This window comes from Prunus persica, chromosome G2 (genome assembly GCF_000346465.2).
Source record: "Prunus persica cultivar Lovell chromosome G2, Prunus_persica_NCBIv2, whole genome shotgun sequence".
Classification (NCBI taxonomy): Eukaryota; Viridiplantae; Streptophyta; class Magnoliopsida; order Rosales; family Rosaceae; genus Prunus; species Prunus persica.
In genome coordinates, this window is record NC_034010.1 from 12,369,772 (window position 1) to 12,386,654 (window position 16,883).

A 16,883-nucleotide genomic window follows, 5' to 3' on the forward strand; every position below is an offset into this window, starting at 1 on the left:
ACACATTTAACACATGGACAACGGATATGTGTTGTAGTTAGAAGATTTTCTACAGCAAAGTTCAAAAATGCTTCCACCCCAAATTCATATGCCTTCGATCTTCTATCCGAGTGCATCCATGACTTATCCATCTCCGACACTATAACCTATTATCTATAATAAAGTGAAAATACAGGCAATGACCATCACTATAGCAGATTATACAATGATCTAATTGCAAGTAATACACAACAGAGACGACGGGTTTTAAACAAAAACAGACGTATTTGGCATATATAGACGACGGATTTTCAACAGACGTCGTCTATTATAAGTAATACAAACGACGGTTTATGAAAAAACCGTCGTGTATAAGTAATACAACGACGGTAGTTTAAAAAAACCGTCGTGTAATCGTCGTCGTAAGCCTTAAAATTCGTCGTGTCTCAGTTTATTTTTAAGAACACAAAACCCATTAAGAACACAACATATATATGAAACCAAGCAAGAAACCAACATATACATGAAACCAAGCATGAAAACAATAAATCCATTCCCAATTCAACATAACATAGGGTGATTAAAAGATACGACAAAATTAAATCCATTCCCAATTCAACATAACAGATAATGTAATCCATGAACCCATTAAACAGAAAATCCATGAACCCATACCTATAAGCACATTATTAACAGATCGCAAAGCATACACATAAAACCCTTTAACAAAACAACCTAATATCATTCAATGAATTTACAAGGGGAAGATAGGGTTTATACTTACAGGTTGGACGAGCTCACAGATTCGACGGAGCCTGGAGAGTGCAACTTTTAATTAGAGCAGAAGTGAGAGAGCGAAATGTTATGTCGCGCGAAATCTGAAAATTTAAGGTTTCAGGGTTCGAAGTATAAGAATAAGAGCCAAATCTAAAAAAATTTAGGTCGTGCGAAAATTTTTAGAGTTCGCGCGTTTTAAAACGTCGAAAGAAAAACCAAGGCGAAAGTTCTACACGTACCGACGTAAATTTAATATTCCACGACGGAAACTTCATTTTTCGGATTAAGAACGTAAGGCCGTTCATTTTGAAGCTTCATTTTTCGGATTAATTTTAAATTTATTTTGAATTTTTTATATAACGACGACTGAAAAACCACGTCGGTGTTAAGAAATTAAAGACGTTGTAAATTATATAAACCGACTTACATATTAAAATGACGTCGTTTAAAGCGTAAACCATGTCGTATGTTTTTCTGTACGACGTAAAATATGTATTACACGACGGTGTTTTTAGAACCGTCGTCTTTTTATAAACCACGACGGTTTTCACTTAGACCGTCATCTCTATCAAATTTTCTGTTAAAAATGATGACATGGCATTGACAAGTCCTACTTGACATGGGCAAAAATGTATTTTTGCACAAAATTTAAAACAAAAAATTATGAAATCATATCTCTCTATCTCCAGCCCGATTCCTCTCCCCCTCCCAATTTGGTCGGAGGTTCACTCTCAACTATGAAAAATTTCTAAAGCTTCCTCCCAATATCCATTTGAACTACAAAACACCATATATGGAAAAAGAATCCGGTAACAACCCATCCATTCGTAACCTATAAACGCCAAGGAAGGGATTTTGGAGGAGGTTGGTGGTGGGCTGTGTAGCTAAAGCCATGTTTAAATAATTGGTGGGGGCTGGGAAGAAATTAGTGGGCGGGAGAAGAAATATGGGTGAGAAGGGGCCTTGGAAAATGGTGTATTTTGATAAAAAACCAATGCAAGAAGAATATATGAAAATGGGACAGATAATGCAAGCAGCCCACCTAGATACCCATCAATCCTCTGCTTCTCTGTTTTGATCAGATCTAGGGTGTAGGATGAGGGCTAGGGTTAGGTTCGTGGGTGCTGGGGTTGCGGCTACGGTGGAGGGTGGCTGTGGGATAGTTTGAGGGTTGGAGCTTGCAGGTGGTAGTCATGGGGAATGGGTGAAGAAGAAATTGTCGGGGGAAGAGAGAGAGAGAGAGAGAGAGAGAGAGAATATGAATTTCCCAATTTGCCCTTAATTTTGACAGAAAATTTAACTAAGTTGATGGAAAGACCAATGATGCAACACGAGATCTAATTGAAACACCACCGTAACAATTTAATAATACGAGGGACGAAAAGTAAAGTTGGGGTATAGTCTAGGGACCATTGCTACAATTTAGCCAATGAGTTAAGAGTCGCTCATTTAGAGTTTGTAGCACGAATAATCCCTGAATTTTTCAAAAGTCTTCATTTGAGTCCTCAAATTTTTAAACCAATAAATGCGGTCCTTAAGTCGTCAACTACCAAGTTTGACTATGGATGCTTGCATTCAGTTAGGGCCTGCCTGGAGCCTTACATCGTTATCCTGGCTCAAATGGGAGAAGAAATGAGATCACTATGGAGCTTGTGATGGCCACTTGGGCCATATTTTAATGGCTTATTATCACAAAACGTCCCTAAGATATTTATGAAACTATCAGATTACATCCTTAATGTTTTTTTGTATCACTCGTGGTTTTTAAGGTTTGTATGTGCGATCACAAATGGTCCCTGCCGTTAGGTTCCGTAAAAAAATTCTGTTAGTTTGCTGACGTGACATATATATATATATATATATCACAAAACATCCCTGAGATTCACATACCCATCACAAATGGTCCCTACGAAATTTTTTAATTTTTTAATTTAAAATTTTAGTTTTCTTTTTAAAATTATTTATAAATGAAAAAACCATCTATATAAAGATTTTAATCTTGAGGACCATTTATGAACCCTAAACAATTAGTTTTGTCATTTTTAAATTTTATGAATTTTAAATTATTTTTTAAAAACTCCATTAGTTTGTTGATGTGGCATATATATGGAGCCCACATCTACAATTATATAGTGTCACATGTATTTAAAATATAAAATGTATTTTTAAATATAAAAAATTAAATTTTTTTTGCAGGGACCATTTGTGATAGGTATGTGAACCTTAGGTATGTTTTGTGATATATATATATATGCCACATCAGCAAACTAACGGAATTTTTGACGGAACCTAATGGCAGGGACCATCTGTGATCACACATATTAACTTTGAGGACCACGAATGACAAAAAAAATAAATAAATAAAGGATGCAATCTGATAGTTTCGTAAACTTGAGGGACATTTTGTGATAATAAGCCTATTTTAAAAGGGAAAAGGCACAAGGAGCCAACAGCTGAACGCCACTATGCTGCATTTTAGGACTCGAGATCTCACTTTGAAAAAATGACGGAAAAATTGCGGATCTTAGGATGATTTAAGAGCACTTGGGTACACTTTCTTAGTAGCCGGTTTTTAGGGGCAAGTGCTACCCATAGCCTCTTAACATTGCAGCAGAAAATATGTAGGTCAATTCTTTGAAGATGCAAAAATATTGTGGTACTGACAAAGTTCCTTATATGAACTCAATGTCAATATTTAAGATGCTGGTCACAAAATAATTCAATTCTTAGTGACAAATCTCTCTAGAACCTTCTCTCTCTTTCCTCTGGTTGCTGTTCTGCTCTGACCCCTGCTGTATCTTGGAGGGCTACTCTTGGCAACATCAACAACTATCATCCAGCCATTAATGATCTGAAAGAATCATCAACAAAAAATAGGCTAAGCTTTCCTCTTCAGAGTGTTGGATCTGTTTTATAAAAAAAACATGTAAACCAAAGACAAGAAAGACTACGCCTACGTGTTTGATTTATTCGAATCAGTTTATAAAAATGAAAAGCATGTTGAAACTTGCCTTGCCATTCATCTCTCTGAGTGCTGCACTAGCAGCTTCCTCCGTGGTGTATTCTATGAATGCATAACCTTTGGACCTTTTAGAAATTTTGTCCATTATTATTTTAACTGTTCAGGCAAACATTTAATTAGAATGAGCATATACTGCCATCAAATTGAAAACCCCATTTTATGCTATAAAAAAAAAAAGTGCAGTACCTTCAACAAGCTTACCAAAGCCTTCAAATGCGGCTCGGAGGGTTTTCTCGGATGTATAAAATGATAGGCCTGTTCAGAAACTAAAATCTTTTTAGCAATTTCAAGTGAATATGCAATGAGAGGGAAAAAAAAGCTACACATATTGAAGAATATCGAGATCTTTCGAAAAATTAAAACGGATAACTCTAGTAAAGAGTTAAAACATAGTTAGCATTACCGGGGTATTTTTCATTGTCTATTTGAAAAATATTAGGCTTCCAAAGAATCAGATTAACAAGCAAGCAATTATATGTAAATATAAGAACATCAATGTTTCACATCAGAATAAAAGTTGCAACATACACTACTACATTTTACACTTTGCGCGACGAAGAAAAAAACGTCGCGCAAAGTCGCATTTCGTCGCCCAAATTTCAGCGCGCAAAAACGTCGTCGCGCATATTCCGTCGCGCGAAGATCGTGAAGAAAGCCTTTGCGCGACGAGGTACAACCCTTCGTCGCGCAAAAGTGTGCGACGGGTAAACCATCGCTGCACCAACGGTGTGGAGACGAAACAACCGTTCGTCGCAAAAGTATTTGCGCGACGATCAAGTATGCGGCGCACGTATATTTGCGAGACGACGGAAATTGCGCGACGAAATATTATTCGTTGCGCAAAATATGTTAGGGAGACGTATATGTTCGTCGCAGAACAATTCGCGCGATGAGAACGTTTTCGTCGCACATATAATTGCGCGACAAAAAATTATGTCGTCGGCCAAATATTTTGCGCGACGAAACATTTCGTCGCGCAAAACGTGTTTGCGAGACGTATGTGTTCGTCGCGCATGAATTAAAAGTGATAAAAAAAATTTTGATTTTTTTTTGTTACATGTTGGTTTGCGCGACAAAATATTTTCCGTCGCGCAAAAATAATATTACAATTTTTTTTTATTTTTTTTTATTTTTTTTAAAATAAAATTGGTTTCTTTTTATTGATTAAACAATGAAATTGCAATAAAAATAAATTAGAATAAAATTTTGTTATAAAATAAAATAAAATAAATGTATTACAAATAAAATAAATACACTAATCAAATAATGAATCAAAATCAACCGAGTCGTCGCCAGTATGCGGCTCGGAGGGCGGGGCGTTCACCGGGGCAGTGGTCTGGTGGGGATGCCCGGGATGGACGGGCTCAGAGGTCGGCGCATCAAAATGCGGGACTGGAATGCCGGACTGTGCGAGGGACTGCAGAATGACCGACATCTGGCTCTGAAGAGTGGCCACCTGTGCTGTCAAAGCAGTGACCTGACTGTTTGACTGCGCCGATGAACGAGGTCGAGGTTCCCTCCGCCGGGCATTCCCCATCCCTCGACAATATGTCCCCGGCCTCCTCCCGAGAGTCTGATCCAACGTCTCCGTCAAGATCTGAAATCCAGCATCCTGTGGAGGAGCCACAGACTCGATCAGAGTCTCGGGAGGAAGCTGGGAGGCGGACTCCTGAAGAACAAGCTGGCTCCTCTCCACCATCGTCGTCTGTTGAACATAACATAAAATATAAATTAAAATATGCATATAAATTGAATGCGTAACATAAGAATTAAAATTAAATAATACTTACATGAAGGGACTCGGCCAACTCATTCCCGGGTCGAACATAAACGTCACCAAAGACGTCGATCTCTGGGAACTTGGACCCCTCCTAAATTGAACAAGAGAAGAAAAATATTAGTATGAAAAAAATAAATTAATAAAAATGACATTAAAAATGAAATAAAAATTTTGTGATTATTACCCGACGCCGTGCATCCATCCTATACGAAAAGGGTCTGGAGCCGGAATGGTGGAGAAGGGTCTTCTTCTTCCTATTACCCTTATTCACTTGGGCTTTATTCTGTTATACAAAAAATGAAACGTATTAGTTAAAATATAAAAAATTAAATAATAATGAAATAAAAAAATGAAATAAACATTAATAAGTAATAAGTAATAATTAAACAAATATAATTAAAAACATACCGCAAATTCGGGCGCTTGAAAATGAGCGCAGAGCCACTCCCAACTATCCTCCCGCCCCTCAAGCTCCTTCGGGCAACCCTCCTGAAGAGCGACTTGCGGATCATCATAGGCCTGAAAATGGTGGTGCAAGTCGCTCTTCCACTGCTTGTACCTCTCAGCGAAGAGTCTGTTGACGTACGTCAACGACTCTTCGTCGAGATCCTCCAAGTTATAGTTCGTCTGCAATCAATTAATTAGATACGTTAAGTAATAGAAATATACACAATTTTAAAGAAAAATAATGAAAATGTAAGGTACATACCGACAACTGGCCGCGAACCTCCGCCTTGATCTCGTCAGGCATGACCCTCCAATACTTCCATTGCATCGGGCAATGGGTCCGCATGACGTGGCCAATGTCGTGGGCCAAGGAGCTATGCAACTTCGCCGTCGGTGCAGCCCGATGGCGCTCGTCGTATCCGATGCTGATACGACTGTTGGTCACCCGGGTGACCTTCGCCGTCTTCAGCTGACGACACGGTCCTCGGGTGTTCCTCTTCGCTGCAAAGAAATAAGGTATTAATGTTAAATAAAAAAACATTGTCAAATTTCAATATAAAATTAACAATACAAAAGTGTAGTTATACCTGGCTGTGATCCCGAGGCACCAGTACCGTCGGTCGATGTCGTGTCGATGGTGTCGGTGGGCCGGTGCCGCCGCCTAGCACTAGCTGGCTGCGCCACGGATGACGCAGATGACACAGGCGCCTGGGGCGCCCCGGGACCAACCACCACGTGGTCCAACAAAGCAGGAGCAGTGGCAGCAGATGCCGACTGAGCCGGGGGATCCGAACTCGGTGCAGTCGTCATCGACCTACCACGTCTAATCAAGTCTGACATCTGCACATATAATTTCATTCATAATTTAAACTAATTAATTAAAAGCATAGCCTGACCTAGGGTTTGGAATTTCGGAGTATCCGGGGCTCCGATCAACGATCGGTCGAATCCTAAACGATCCTAGAAACACAAAGGTACAACTACGTGAGTTTCAGTTCGATCCAACGGTCCGAACATATCAAACCTGGAAATCGCACAATAGGCGAAATTCGATCAAGACTCAAACGGTAACCAAATTCAAATCCGAGGAAACCTAAGCGCTCGTGACAAACAGGGGATCGCTCTGGGACACAATGCCCCACTGCCACAGCATCCCACGCGCCACCACACGCGCCGGCAGCGCGTGGGTGTCCAAAGTGATAACATTCGCCGGAAAATTCTAAAAACTAACGGCCAAGGTTCCTACCCTAGGTTGAAAACAATAATTGGAGCCACTTTTGTTCTCGGACCTACCCCGAAAAATGGCCGGAAGTGGCCGGATTTGAAATTCCCAAACCGGCCAAAACCTAGGGTTTTAATTCCTATTTCCTATAGCCAAAATTCAACAAATCCTAACCAACCATCAGCTAGAGCACAAAAAATAGTCGAGAAATCATACCTCAGGCGTCGGAAATGGTGGCCGGAGGAGAGAGAAATCGGCCGGCGAGGAATCGGGGAAAAACCGACGATGTGCGACGGCAGGCTCGACGGCGAAGGCAGGGGAGGCTACGGCAGGAGCGGCGGTGGCTGAGGTGACGGCGGAGAGAGAGGGCTGAGGTGACGGCGGAGAGAGAGGCAAACGGAGGAAAAAACCAGAAATGGGGAAGAAGGAGGCATCGGGCCGTTTCTGCAAATTTTTACGACTTTGCGCGACGAAGAACATCATTCGTCGCGCAAAATGCCATTAATGAATCTTGCGCGACGCTATATCCGTTGCGCAAGGTCTGTCAGAACGCCAAATTCTGAAAGTGGATTAGGGTCTGTAACTTTTGCGCGACGAAACAGACATACTTCGTCGCGCAAAAGGCTGTCTTTCTGCCAAAATTTTGGGATTTAGGGTTTAGCGGCCTGAAGGGTTTGCGCTTTTGTGCGACGAAGTATGTCTACGTCGCGCAATTGTAACCTTGCGCGACGAAACATATTATATTCGTCGCGCAAAAGGCTGTCTTTCTGCCAAAATTTTGGGATTTAGGGTTTAGCGGGAGGCTGAAACTGAAGGGTTTGCGCTTTTGCGCGACGAAGACAGTAAACGTCGCGCAATTGCAACCTTGCGCGACGGAACATATTATATTCGTCGCGCAAAAGGCTGTCTTTCCGCTAAAATTTTGGGATTTAGGGTTTAGCGGGAAGCTGAAACTGAAGGGTTTACGCTTTTGCGCGACGAAGACAGTAAACGTCGCGCAAAAGGCTGTCTGCTGAAGCTGAAGGTTTGTGCTTTTGCGCGACGAAGACAGTAAACGTCGCGCAAAAGGCTGTCTGCTGAAACTGAAGGGTTTGTGCTTTTGCGCGATGAATACAGTAAACGTCGCGCAAAACGCTGTCGTTCCGCCAACAATTTGGGGTTTAGGGTTTAGTGTGAAAACTTTCGCCCAGATTGCGCGACGAACAAAGGATATTCCGTCGCGCAATCTATTGCACTTTCACTTTGCGCGACGCATATTTTGGTTCGTCGCGCGAGTTCAAGATTTTCATTGAAATTTTCACTAAGTGTTCAAAGGGGATGGAGGTGTGAAAACTGGCGCCCAGATTGCACGACGAACATTGCATATTTCCGTCGCGCAATCTATTCACTTTGCGCGACGGTGACATTATTCGTCGCGCAAAACCTAGACCCTAAACCCCCTTGTAAACCCTAAACCCTAAACCCTAAGCCATAAACCCTAAACCCTAAAATAGTTTCAATGATCCAACCGGCAAACTTATTGTTTGATACTTGGAGATCATATACGCCAAAAATCAAGAAGACCAAACATTCAGATATCAGGGAACGGGACTAAATATTTCGACGGTTATAAATGAAAAGTCATGATTTAACGGTTATTGTAACTCCGATTTTGATCATTTTTGACAGCAACATTTGTTGACCCTATATGAATACAATGACTGAATTTGATCTTCAATTTCAGATTTTTACACTAGGGAATACCACATAAACGTTAAGTTACATTTGCACAAATGTATAAACAAATTTTAGGGTTTTTGGTGAATATATGATTGTGATAGCACATGCAGTCTACGAAACAAGTTTCAGTCATCCAGCCGTCAAACTTTTTTTTTTAGACTTCGAGATCATAGACAGCAAAAATCGGACAAAAAAAACATTCAGAGATTAAGCAACGGGGTAAAACTTTTCGACGGTTCTAAATAAAAAGTGATGATTGAACGGTTATTTTAACTCCGATGTTGATGATTTTTTGCAGCTACAGTCCTACACTCCATATGAATACAATGAACTACTTCGATAGCCAATTTTAAATATATATGTGTGTATATATTATACTATAACGTTACCTAATATATATTTGCGCGATGAAGGTTTGCTTATCGTCGCGCAAAAATGCCATACGCGACGCATGTATATATGCGTCGCGGAAACTATGCGCGACCAGTTGTATTCGTTGCGCAAACATTACGCGACGCTTATGTATGCGTCGCGTATGGTATGTTTGCGCGACGATAAAGAGCCCTTCGTCGCGCAAGGATTTGGCGCCATAAATCCTCATTGATTTCAAATTGTGTATGCTTTGTATTGTTTAGAAAGGTTTTGTATTCATCATTTTTTATGCTTTGTATTTTGTGGAAAGGCTTTGTATTTCTCAATCAAGCTTTTGATTTTGAACACATCTCTCAATCAAGCTTTTGAGTTAATTCAGCCATGGCTTCTCTTCATGACACTCCAACATCTTCAGCTCCCATACCCCACTTCTTCAAGATCATTGTAGATGACACTTCTAAAAACATCAGAATTGTAAGCATCTCTCTCTCTCTCTCTCTCTCTCTCTCTCTCTCTCTATGCTAAGAATGTTTTCTGATTATTGAAATATTCATTTCTTTTGTTATTTTTATTGAAGCTTTAACTTGTTCTGTTCCGCAGAAAATTCCAATGAAGTTTGTGATGAAATATGGAGAATGAATACACAACTACATATGGACAACTACACATATTCAAAGATTTGTATTACACAAAATTAATACACTAACATAATAAATTTACAAATAAATTCATTATTCATCATCTGAACTATAATAACTTTCGTTATCGTCGCTATCATCACTCTCGGTCTCCCAATCTTCTTCCTCCTCCTCCTCTATAACTGCATCATCGGCGTTGCTAGGGCCCACTGCAACATCGTCTCGGGGAAGATCACCGAGGTCAATTGTAATTGACTGAATCGGTATTTCGACTGAAGACACTCCTTCTATTTGAAACGGTTCTTGTATAACATTTGTATCTCGAAGTGTTTCCGCATCATTTTCCATTGAAGATTCTAAACGTTGGTCAGCCACATTGTCGACGTCGTTGTCACTTGGGTCTAGTTCTGGTATATCATACACGTTCCTGTGATCCATCTTCTGCACAACTTTCCACCCGTTCCCGGCTTTAGGGTCATCTAGATACACAATTTGGGACGCCATGTTTGCCAAAATGTACGGGTCGTCATCATACCAAGTTCTGTTAATGTTCACAGACAGTACTCCACGGTCGATTTTAACACTTCCCGCCCTATTTGGGTTGGTATCGAACCATCGACACTTAAACATGATGACTTGGTATCGATCTTTGTAAAGCACGATAGTTGTCAGTTTGCCATAGAAATCAATGTCTGTACTTTCGCCTCCACCTGGGACATGAACACCGCTATTTTGCGTACACAACTTGTCATCTCGTGCGGCCCCCAAAAATTTGACGCCGTTAACATTACAACCCGAGAACAATTCAGCGCGAATTGGGCAGAACGCCAAGTTATATAACTCATTACTGTAAGTGGGGGAATTCGATGATTTCAATTTATTCACCTAATAGTATACAAAACCATTTACATGTTAGTCTGACAAAATTAAATACTACAATTTATATTTGTCAATTACAAAACACTTATAACTTACAGAATCCAAAAACCATTGTGGAAATAATTCACGGTGTTTCCGGGCAACCAAATGTGATGGATGTTCTCGCTTCATCATGTGTTCATGCTCATCTAAGTAGGCCATTATCTCATCACAATTGTTCAGTACGAACCAATGCACTACCTCCATGTCATTTCTAGAAAACGACTCTCCTCGTCCAGGATCTCCAAATGGTCGTGCGCTTTGGGCAATAACAGAAAGTTTTTCATTTCTCATACCTCCGTCATTATTGCAGTGAGGACGATTGAAAACCGTCTCCACATCTTTTAAATACATTCCACAGAAAGTAAGCGACTCATATTGAACCCAAGCCTCTATAATTGATCCTTCGGGCTTTGCCCTGTTGCGTACACTTTTTTTCAGCTCTCCGAGAAGCTTGCCAAAATAAAACGATATGATACAAATTAGCAAAGTGTCGATAATGATGCATACACAAATGATAAAGATTATATACCTTTCTATTGGATACATCCAGCGATAGTTGACAGGACCAGCAAGCAATGCCTCTTCTGGCAAGTGAACCATCACGTGCATCATACTTGTAAAGAAAGCTGGAGGAAATATCATCTCAAACTTGCATAGGACTTGGACAATGTCATGGCGCAACTGAAACATGTCTGTCCTTCGCAATGTTTTTGCCGTCAGTTGGGAAAAAAATCTGGATAACAACATGATTGGCTTCACCACATCTTCCGGCAGTAAGTGTCGAATACCCACAGGAAGTAGGCGTTGCATGAACACATGGCAGTCATGGCTCTTAAGTCCAGTAAATTTACCCCCATCGACATTCACGCAACGTGCGATATTAGAAGCATACCCATCGGGAAATTTGACAGACGATACAAACTTTAGAAACTCCTTTTTGTCATTCGGTTTCATAGAAAAGAATGCAAGATCCCTTCTAGCTTTATCACTGTCCCTATTCATCCATAAACCCCTTCGTATGCCCATTCTTTCCAAATCAAGACGAGCTTTGATCGTGTCCTTTGTCTTCCCCTCGATATCTAGAATCGTACCCACCAATGTGTCGAATACATTTTTCTCAACATGCATCACATCTAGATTGTGCCTCAATTTCAGTTTCGACCAATATGGGAGCTCAAAAAACATAGACTTGTGCGTCCAGTTCAAATGTGTAGAAGGTCGGGTCCGACTAACTGTTTTCCCGAACGGAGCAAAATCCAAACGGTTCAGCTGTTCCAAGATCTCATCACCGGACCATTCTCTAGGTCTGAGGCGACGCTCTGTGTTCCCGTCGAACTCTTTATCTTTTTCTCACCACTCGTGGTCCCATGGCAACCATCTCCGATGACCAAGGTAACAAACTTTTCCCGCGTGCCAACCAGAAGTTACATCTTCCTTGCATACAGGACATGCCATATAACCCTTTGTGCTCCACCCAGAAACCATTGCATATGCTGGAAAATCATTCACAGTCCACATAACTGCTGCTCGCAAAGTGAACATCCTCGCAGTTGATTTATCGTACGTGCGAACACCGTTTGTCCATAAATCCTTCAGCTCATCAACCAGAGGCCTTAAGTACACATCAATTGACTTGCCAGGATCCTCAGTTATCAAAACAGTCATCATCATGTATTCTTTTTTCATGCATTTCCAAGGCGGCAAATTATATGGGAATGCGAAAATCGGCCAAGTGCTGTGGTGTTGGTTTAGAACCCCATACGGATTGAATCCGTCAGTGGCAAGTCCCAATCTAATATTTCGGGGATCAGCAGCAAACTCGGGGAACGTTCGATCGAACTCTTTCCATGCCTCCCCATCTGCAGGATGCCGCATCACATCATCGTCTACCCGTTTTTCCTTATGCCATCTCATGTCTGTGGCAGTATGCATTGACATATACAATCGCTGCAACCTAGGTTTAAGGGGCAGATAACGCATGACTTTTTGTGGTATCTTAGTCGTTCTATTCTGGGATGTCATTTTGAACCTCGACTCATTGCATATAGGGCATGTATCCAACGTTTCATGCTCTTTGTAGAATAACATGCAATTGTTTTTGCAAGCGTGGATTTTTTCATAACCCAATCCAAGACCGTGCAACACCTTCTGTGCATGTTTATGGTCTTTCGGCAAACAATTGTCCGTCGGAAGCATTCTCTTGAAAACCCCCAAAAAGTAATCGAAACACAAGTTCGACATACGATACTTTATTTTTCCGTGCATTAGCTCCACAATGGCAGTGAGAACGGAAAAGCTCTCGCACCCCGGGTATAACTCTTGGTTGGCATTTTTTAACAGTTTTTCATACTGTTCAAACTCCGCACTGTCTATTGGTGTAGGCACGTCATCTTCCCCTTCCTGATTGATGTTGGTCGATGCGAATGGAAAAGCATCCTGTATAATACCCATGACTTGATCATTAGGATCCACAATAGGTTCAACATTGTCCACTCTCGGGGCATTTGAAGACGAAGCATGGTCTACTTGTTCGCCGTGAAGGTTCCAAATGCTATATGTTTCAATCATTCCATTTCTTACTAAATGAAATCCAACATTTTCAATTGTCTCCCACAACGTGTTGTTACACCTCCTACAAGGACAACGGATTCTAGTTGCACCCGGGTTGTGTCTACGTGCAAACTCAATAAAATCCTCGATTCCATCCAAGTATTCGTCTGCGCATCTATTCGGGTTCTGTATCCACCTTCTGCTCATAATTCCTGAAACCACAATCACGACACAACAATCACAACAACTTCATACGAAGTTATAATGTCACCTTATGCCTCCGGTAAGGGCCCTATCCCATTCGGGAATGCATAGTCCTGTCACGTAACCTACGGCTACATGAGATTAGATTTCGACGTGGATTAATTTCGGCAGCATCTCGACACAGTTCTTGAAGTGGGCATAGGTATAAATACCCACGTACCACCCGAAGAACGTACCGAGATGACACCGAAATCTCCACAATCGAAACCTAATCCTGTAGCCGAAGATTATGTGACAACACTATGCATTACCAAACTGTCCAAATAATGGGACAATTCAAGAATTAATTGGACTGCAGTCATGCATTACGCATCCATGCACGAAATCCAACTAATCTCGAACGGGAAACTACGTGTTACTAAACATAAAAACAAAAGTACGAAGTTAATTTCAATTAACTTCGTACATCACAACACATTGTGCTATGTCACGCACAATTTCACAACATTATACACATATAACTTCACAAAAAAAATTACAAACATAACAAACAAACTTTTACAATAACATACCTTCTCAATCGTTCTCCACCAATCACAAATATCCCTAACGATAACAAAATTAATAGCGTTACTACGAATTTACATTAATACATTTAAACAAACGACAAAAAATACATACCCAATGAACGTACTGAATTCACAGCAGAGCAACGGCAGGGAGAGTGAGAGAGAGGCAGAATGCAGTGGGAGAGTGAGAGAGAGGCAGAATGCAGAAACTGCATTCTGCCTCTGCAATGGAATTGGCTAAAATGAAGAAGAAGGACTTTGCACGACGAACAATACAATCTGTCGCACAAAATGCCGTCGCGAAAACCCACTTTTCCGTCGCACAAAAAAACATTTCCGTCGCGCAATTACTTGCCGACATCAGGTTTTTTGCGCAACGAATATAAGTATCCGTCGCACAAACATCCGTCGCGCAAATAACATTATTCGTCGCGCAAGGTTTATATTACGTCGCGCAAATAACATTTATTTCGTCGCGCAAGAAAGCACCGGCATTACACTTTACGCGACGAAGGTAATTCCGTCGCGCAAAAAAAGTTTTTTCCACCCTGCATTTTGCCGCCAAAATTAAGTAACCCTCGTTTTCTTACGCGACGGTACATATTTCCGTCGCGCTAAGGCGTCTTTTGCGACGAACATGTTCGTCGCGCAAAGTTTTTTACAGCAAAAAAAATTAGACAATTTTCTGTCCATCTTTACCCGACGAAATATTTGGATTGTCGCGCAATATTGTCATGCGCGACGATTGTTGTCGTCGCGCAAGATTCTGGCGCCAAAAACATAAACTGGGGTTTTTTCCCCGACCTTTGCTCGACGAAATTATTTTTCGTCGCGCATAGATTGTTTGCGCGACGAAGATTATTCGTCGCGCTAGTGTTCTGCTGTTTGCGCTACGGTATTTTTTTTTCGTCGCAATAGTGATTTTTGCGCGACGAAAATATGTTCGTCGCGCAAACGTCCGTCGCGCAAATAGTAAATCGTAGTAGTGATACCAGTAACAAAAAGTTTCTTTGTTTTTGTCGGGGTTGTTTCACTTGCCTCTCCAGATGTCGACAGATCCATAGAACTCTGCAAATTATTACCCGAGAAACACATATTCATGACAAATTGACATTGTTTACAGGTGGAACCTATTGCTGTAATGGTTAGCATTGGTGCCATTAAATAGAAAAGGACCTGAATAATGTTGGATAAAAACAACTATCATTGCACTCTTAAAAAGAAAATTAAAAAAAATATAATCATAATAGTTTGTAATTACGAATACTAATGTCAGGTCGTTAACAACCCATTTCATGTTCCTTCAGGAATCTTTAACTTCATATAAACCATCAGCAATGAACAAAAATGACTCAGGTGAAATTTTGTTGTTACAAACCCATTAAATGACCGTTGTAATTTATGGGTAAATACTCCTTATTTTGTTACAAACCGTCGTTGATTGTATATAAAGACGACAGTATTGTGTTGAAAATAGTCATTAATTATATGTACTGACGGTTTTTTCAAAGAACCATCGTTTTATTATCTTTAAATATGTCGTCTAATAAGTTCTCAACCTGTTACGTTTTAGTTTGTTGTTTCCTATGATTCTATACAGTGATTGTAACTACAAAACCAATTATAATGCTTTATTAACAAATATATACACTCAAAATTTATTTCTTTCATAAAACTTGAAGATTCAGTAGTTATTACATAGTCAATCAATCTTTATTCTATTACACATATACTTCTTACCAATAATTAAAAATAAAGGAGCTCACAAATTCTGAACTTTATCAATTTGTTCTTGGGTTGACATAGCTCTGTCTTCTTGCACATTTTCCAAATTGTTGTATTCCTCTCCCCAGTAACAATATCAGCAATAGCAAGCCCTTCTACAAGACTTGCAAAATTAACATCAAACTCGACAAACGCAAATCCTACTTCAGCAGTCGTGTTGTTTTTGTCCATGCACAGTGCATCTTGTGTGAGCTTTGGGAAAAGATAACCATAAACAAAGTATTTCTGAAAATAACAACAGGATAAAAAGTAGAGCCAAAGTAAGAGAAGGGGTTTAACTGAACTACTCCACTTATCTATAATCAATACCTAAATCCAAACCTATAACCCATACCAACAGCAGCAATACTGAACTCAAAAACCAAAGATTCCTTTAATTCTTCTAAAGAAACATACATATATATGGTAACTGTTGAGAATCAAAGATTACCCTTCAGTTTAGGGATTGTATAATAGAATAGGAATGTTATATTATTTGATTTCCCGTATATATTCTTTCCTAGCTAGTTAGCTTACTTGTAGGGAAACCTACGGAATGTATTATATAAACATACATCAACGATCAATAAGATCATTCTGGTCAAATATCTTTTCATACCTATTTTACATGGTATCAGAGCAGAGGAAACTCTAGCTCTTGGCTCTAGCCGCACTTGTCAAATAGTCACCTTTCAACCTTAATTTTCATCCTTTCCTTGACGCTGCCACCATGACCAAAGACCAAGAATCCGCTGCATCGGGAAGCAAAAACGATGCTTCCGATCCCTTTTTCATTCACCATTCTGATCATCCTGGAATGGTTCTTGTTTCCAATATCCTTAATGGAAACAATTATGCGACATGGTGCCGCTCTATGCGCATCTCCCTAAGCGCGAAGAACAAATTGGGGTTCGTGAAT

At 40.3% G+C, this 16,883-nt stretch overlaps 1 protein-coding gene across 1 annotated transcript; it reads right to left on the reverse strand.

Annotated features, from left to right (window-relative positions):
* On the reverse strand, positions 3,476-15,361 carry LOC109947329 (glycine-rich RNA-binding protein 4, mitochondrial-like). The gene is made up of 4 exons (XM_020557273.1): positions 15,193-15,361; positions 3,965-4,033; positions 3,768-3,874; positions 3,476-3,607 (listed from the first exon to the last, which is right to left on the reverse strand). The coding sequence occupies exons 1-4, from the start codon at positions 15,359-15,361 to the stop codon at positions 3,476-3,478; spliced, it is 477 nt and encodes a 158-aa protein (XP_020412862.1).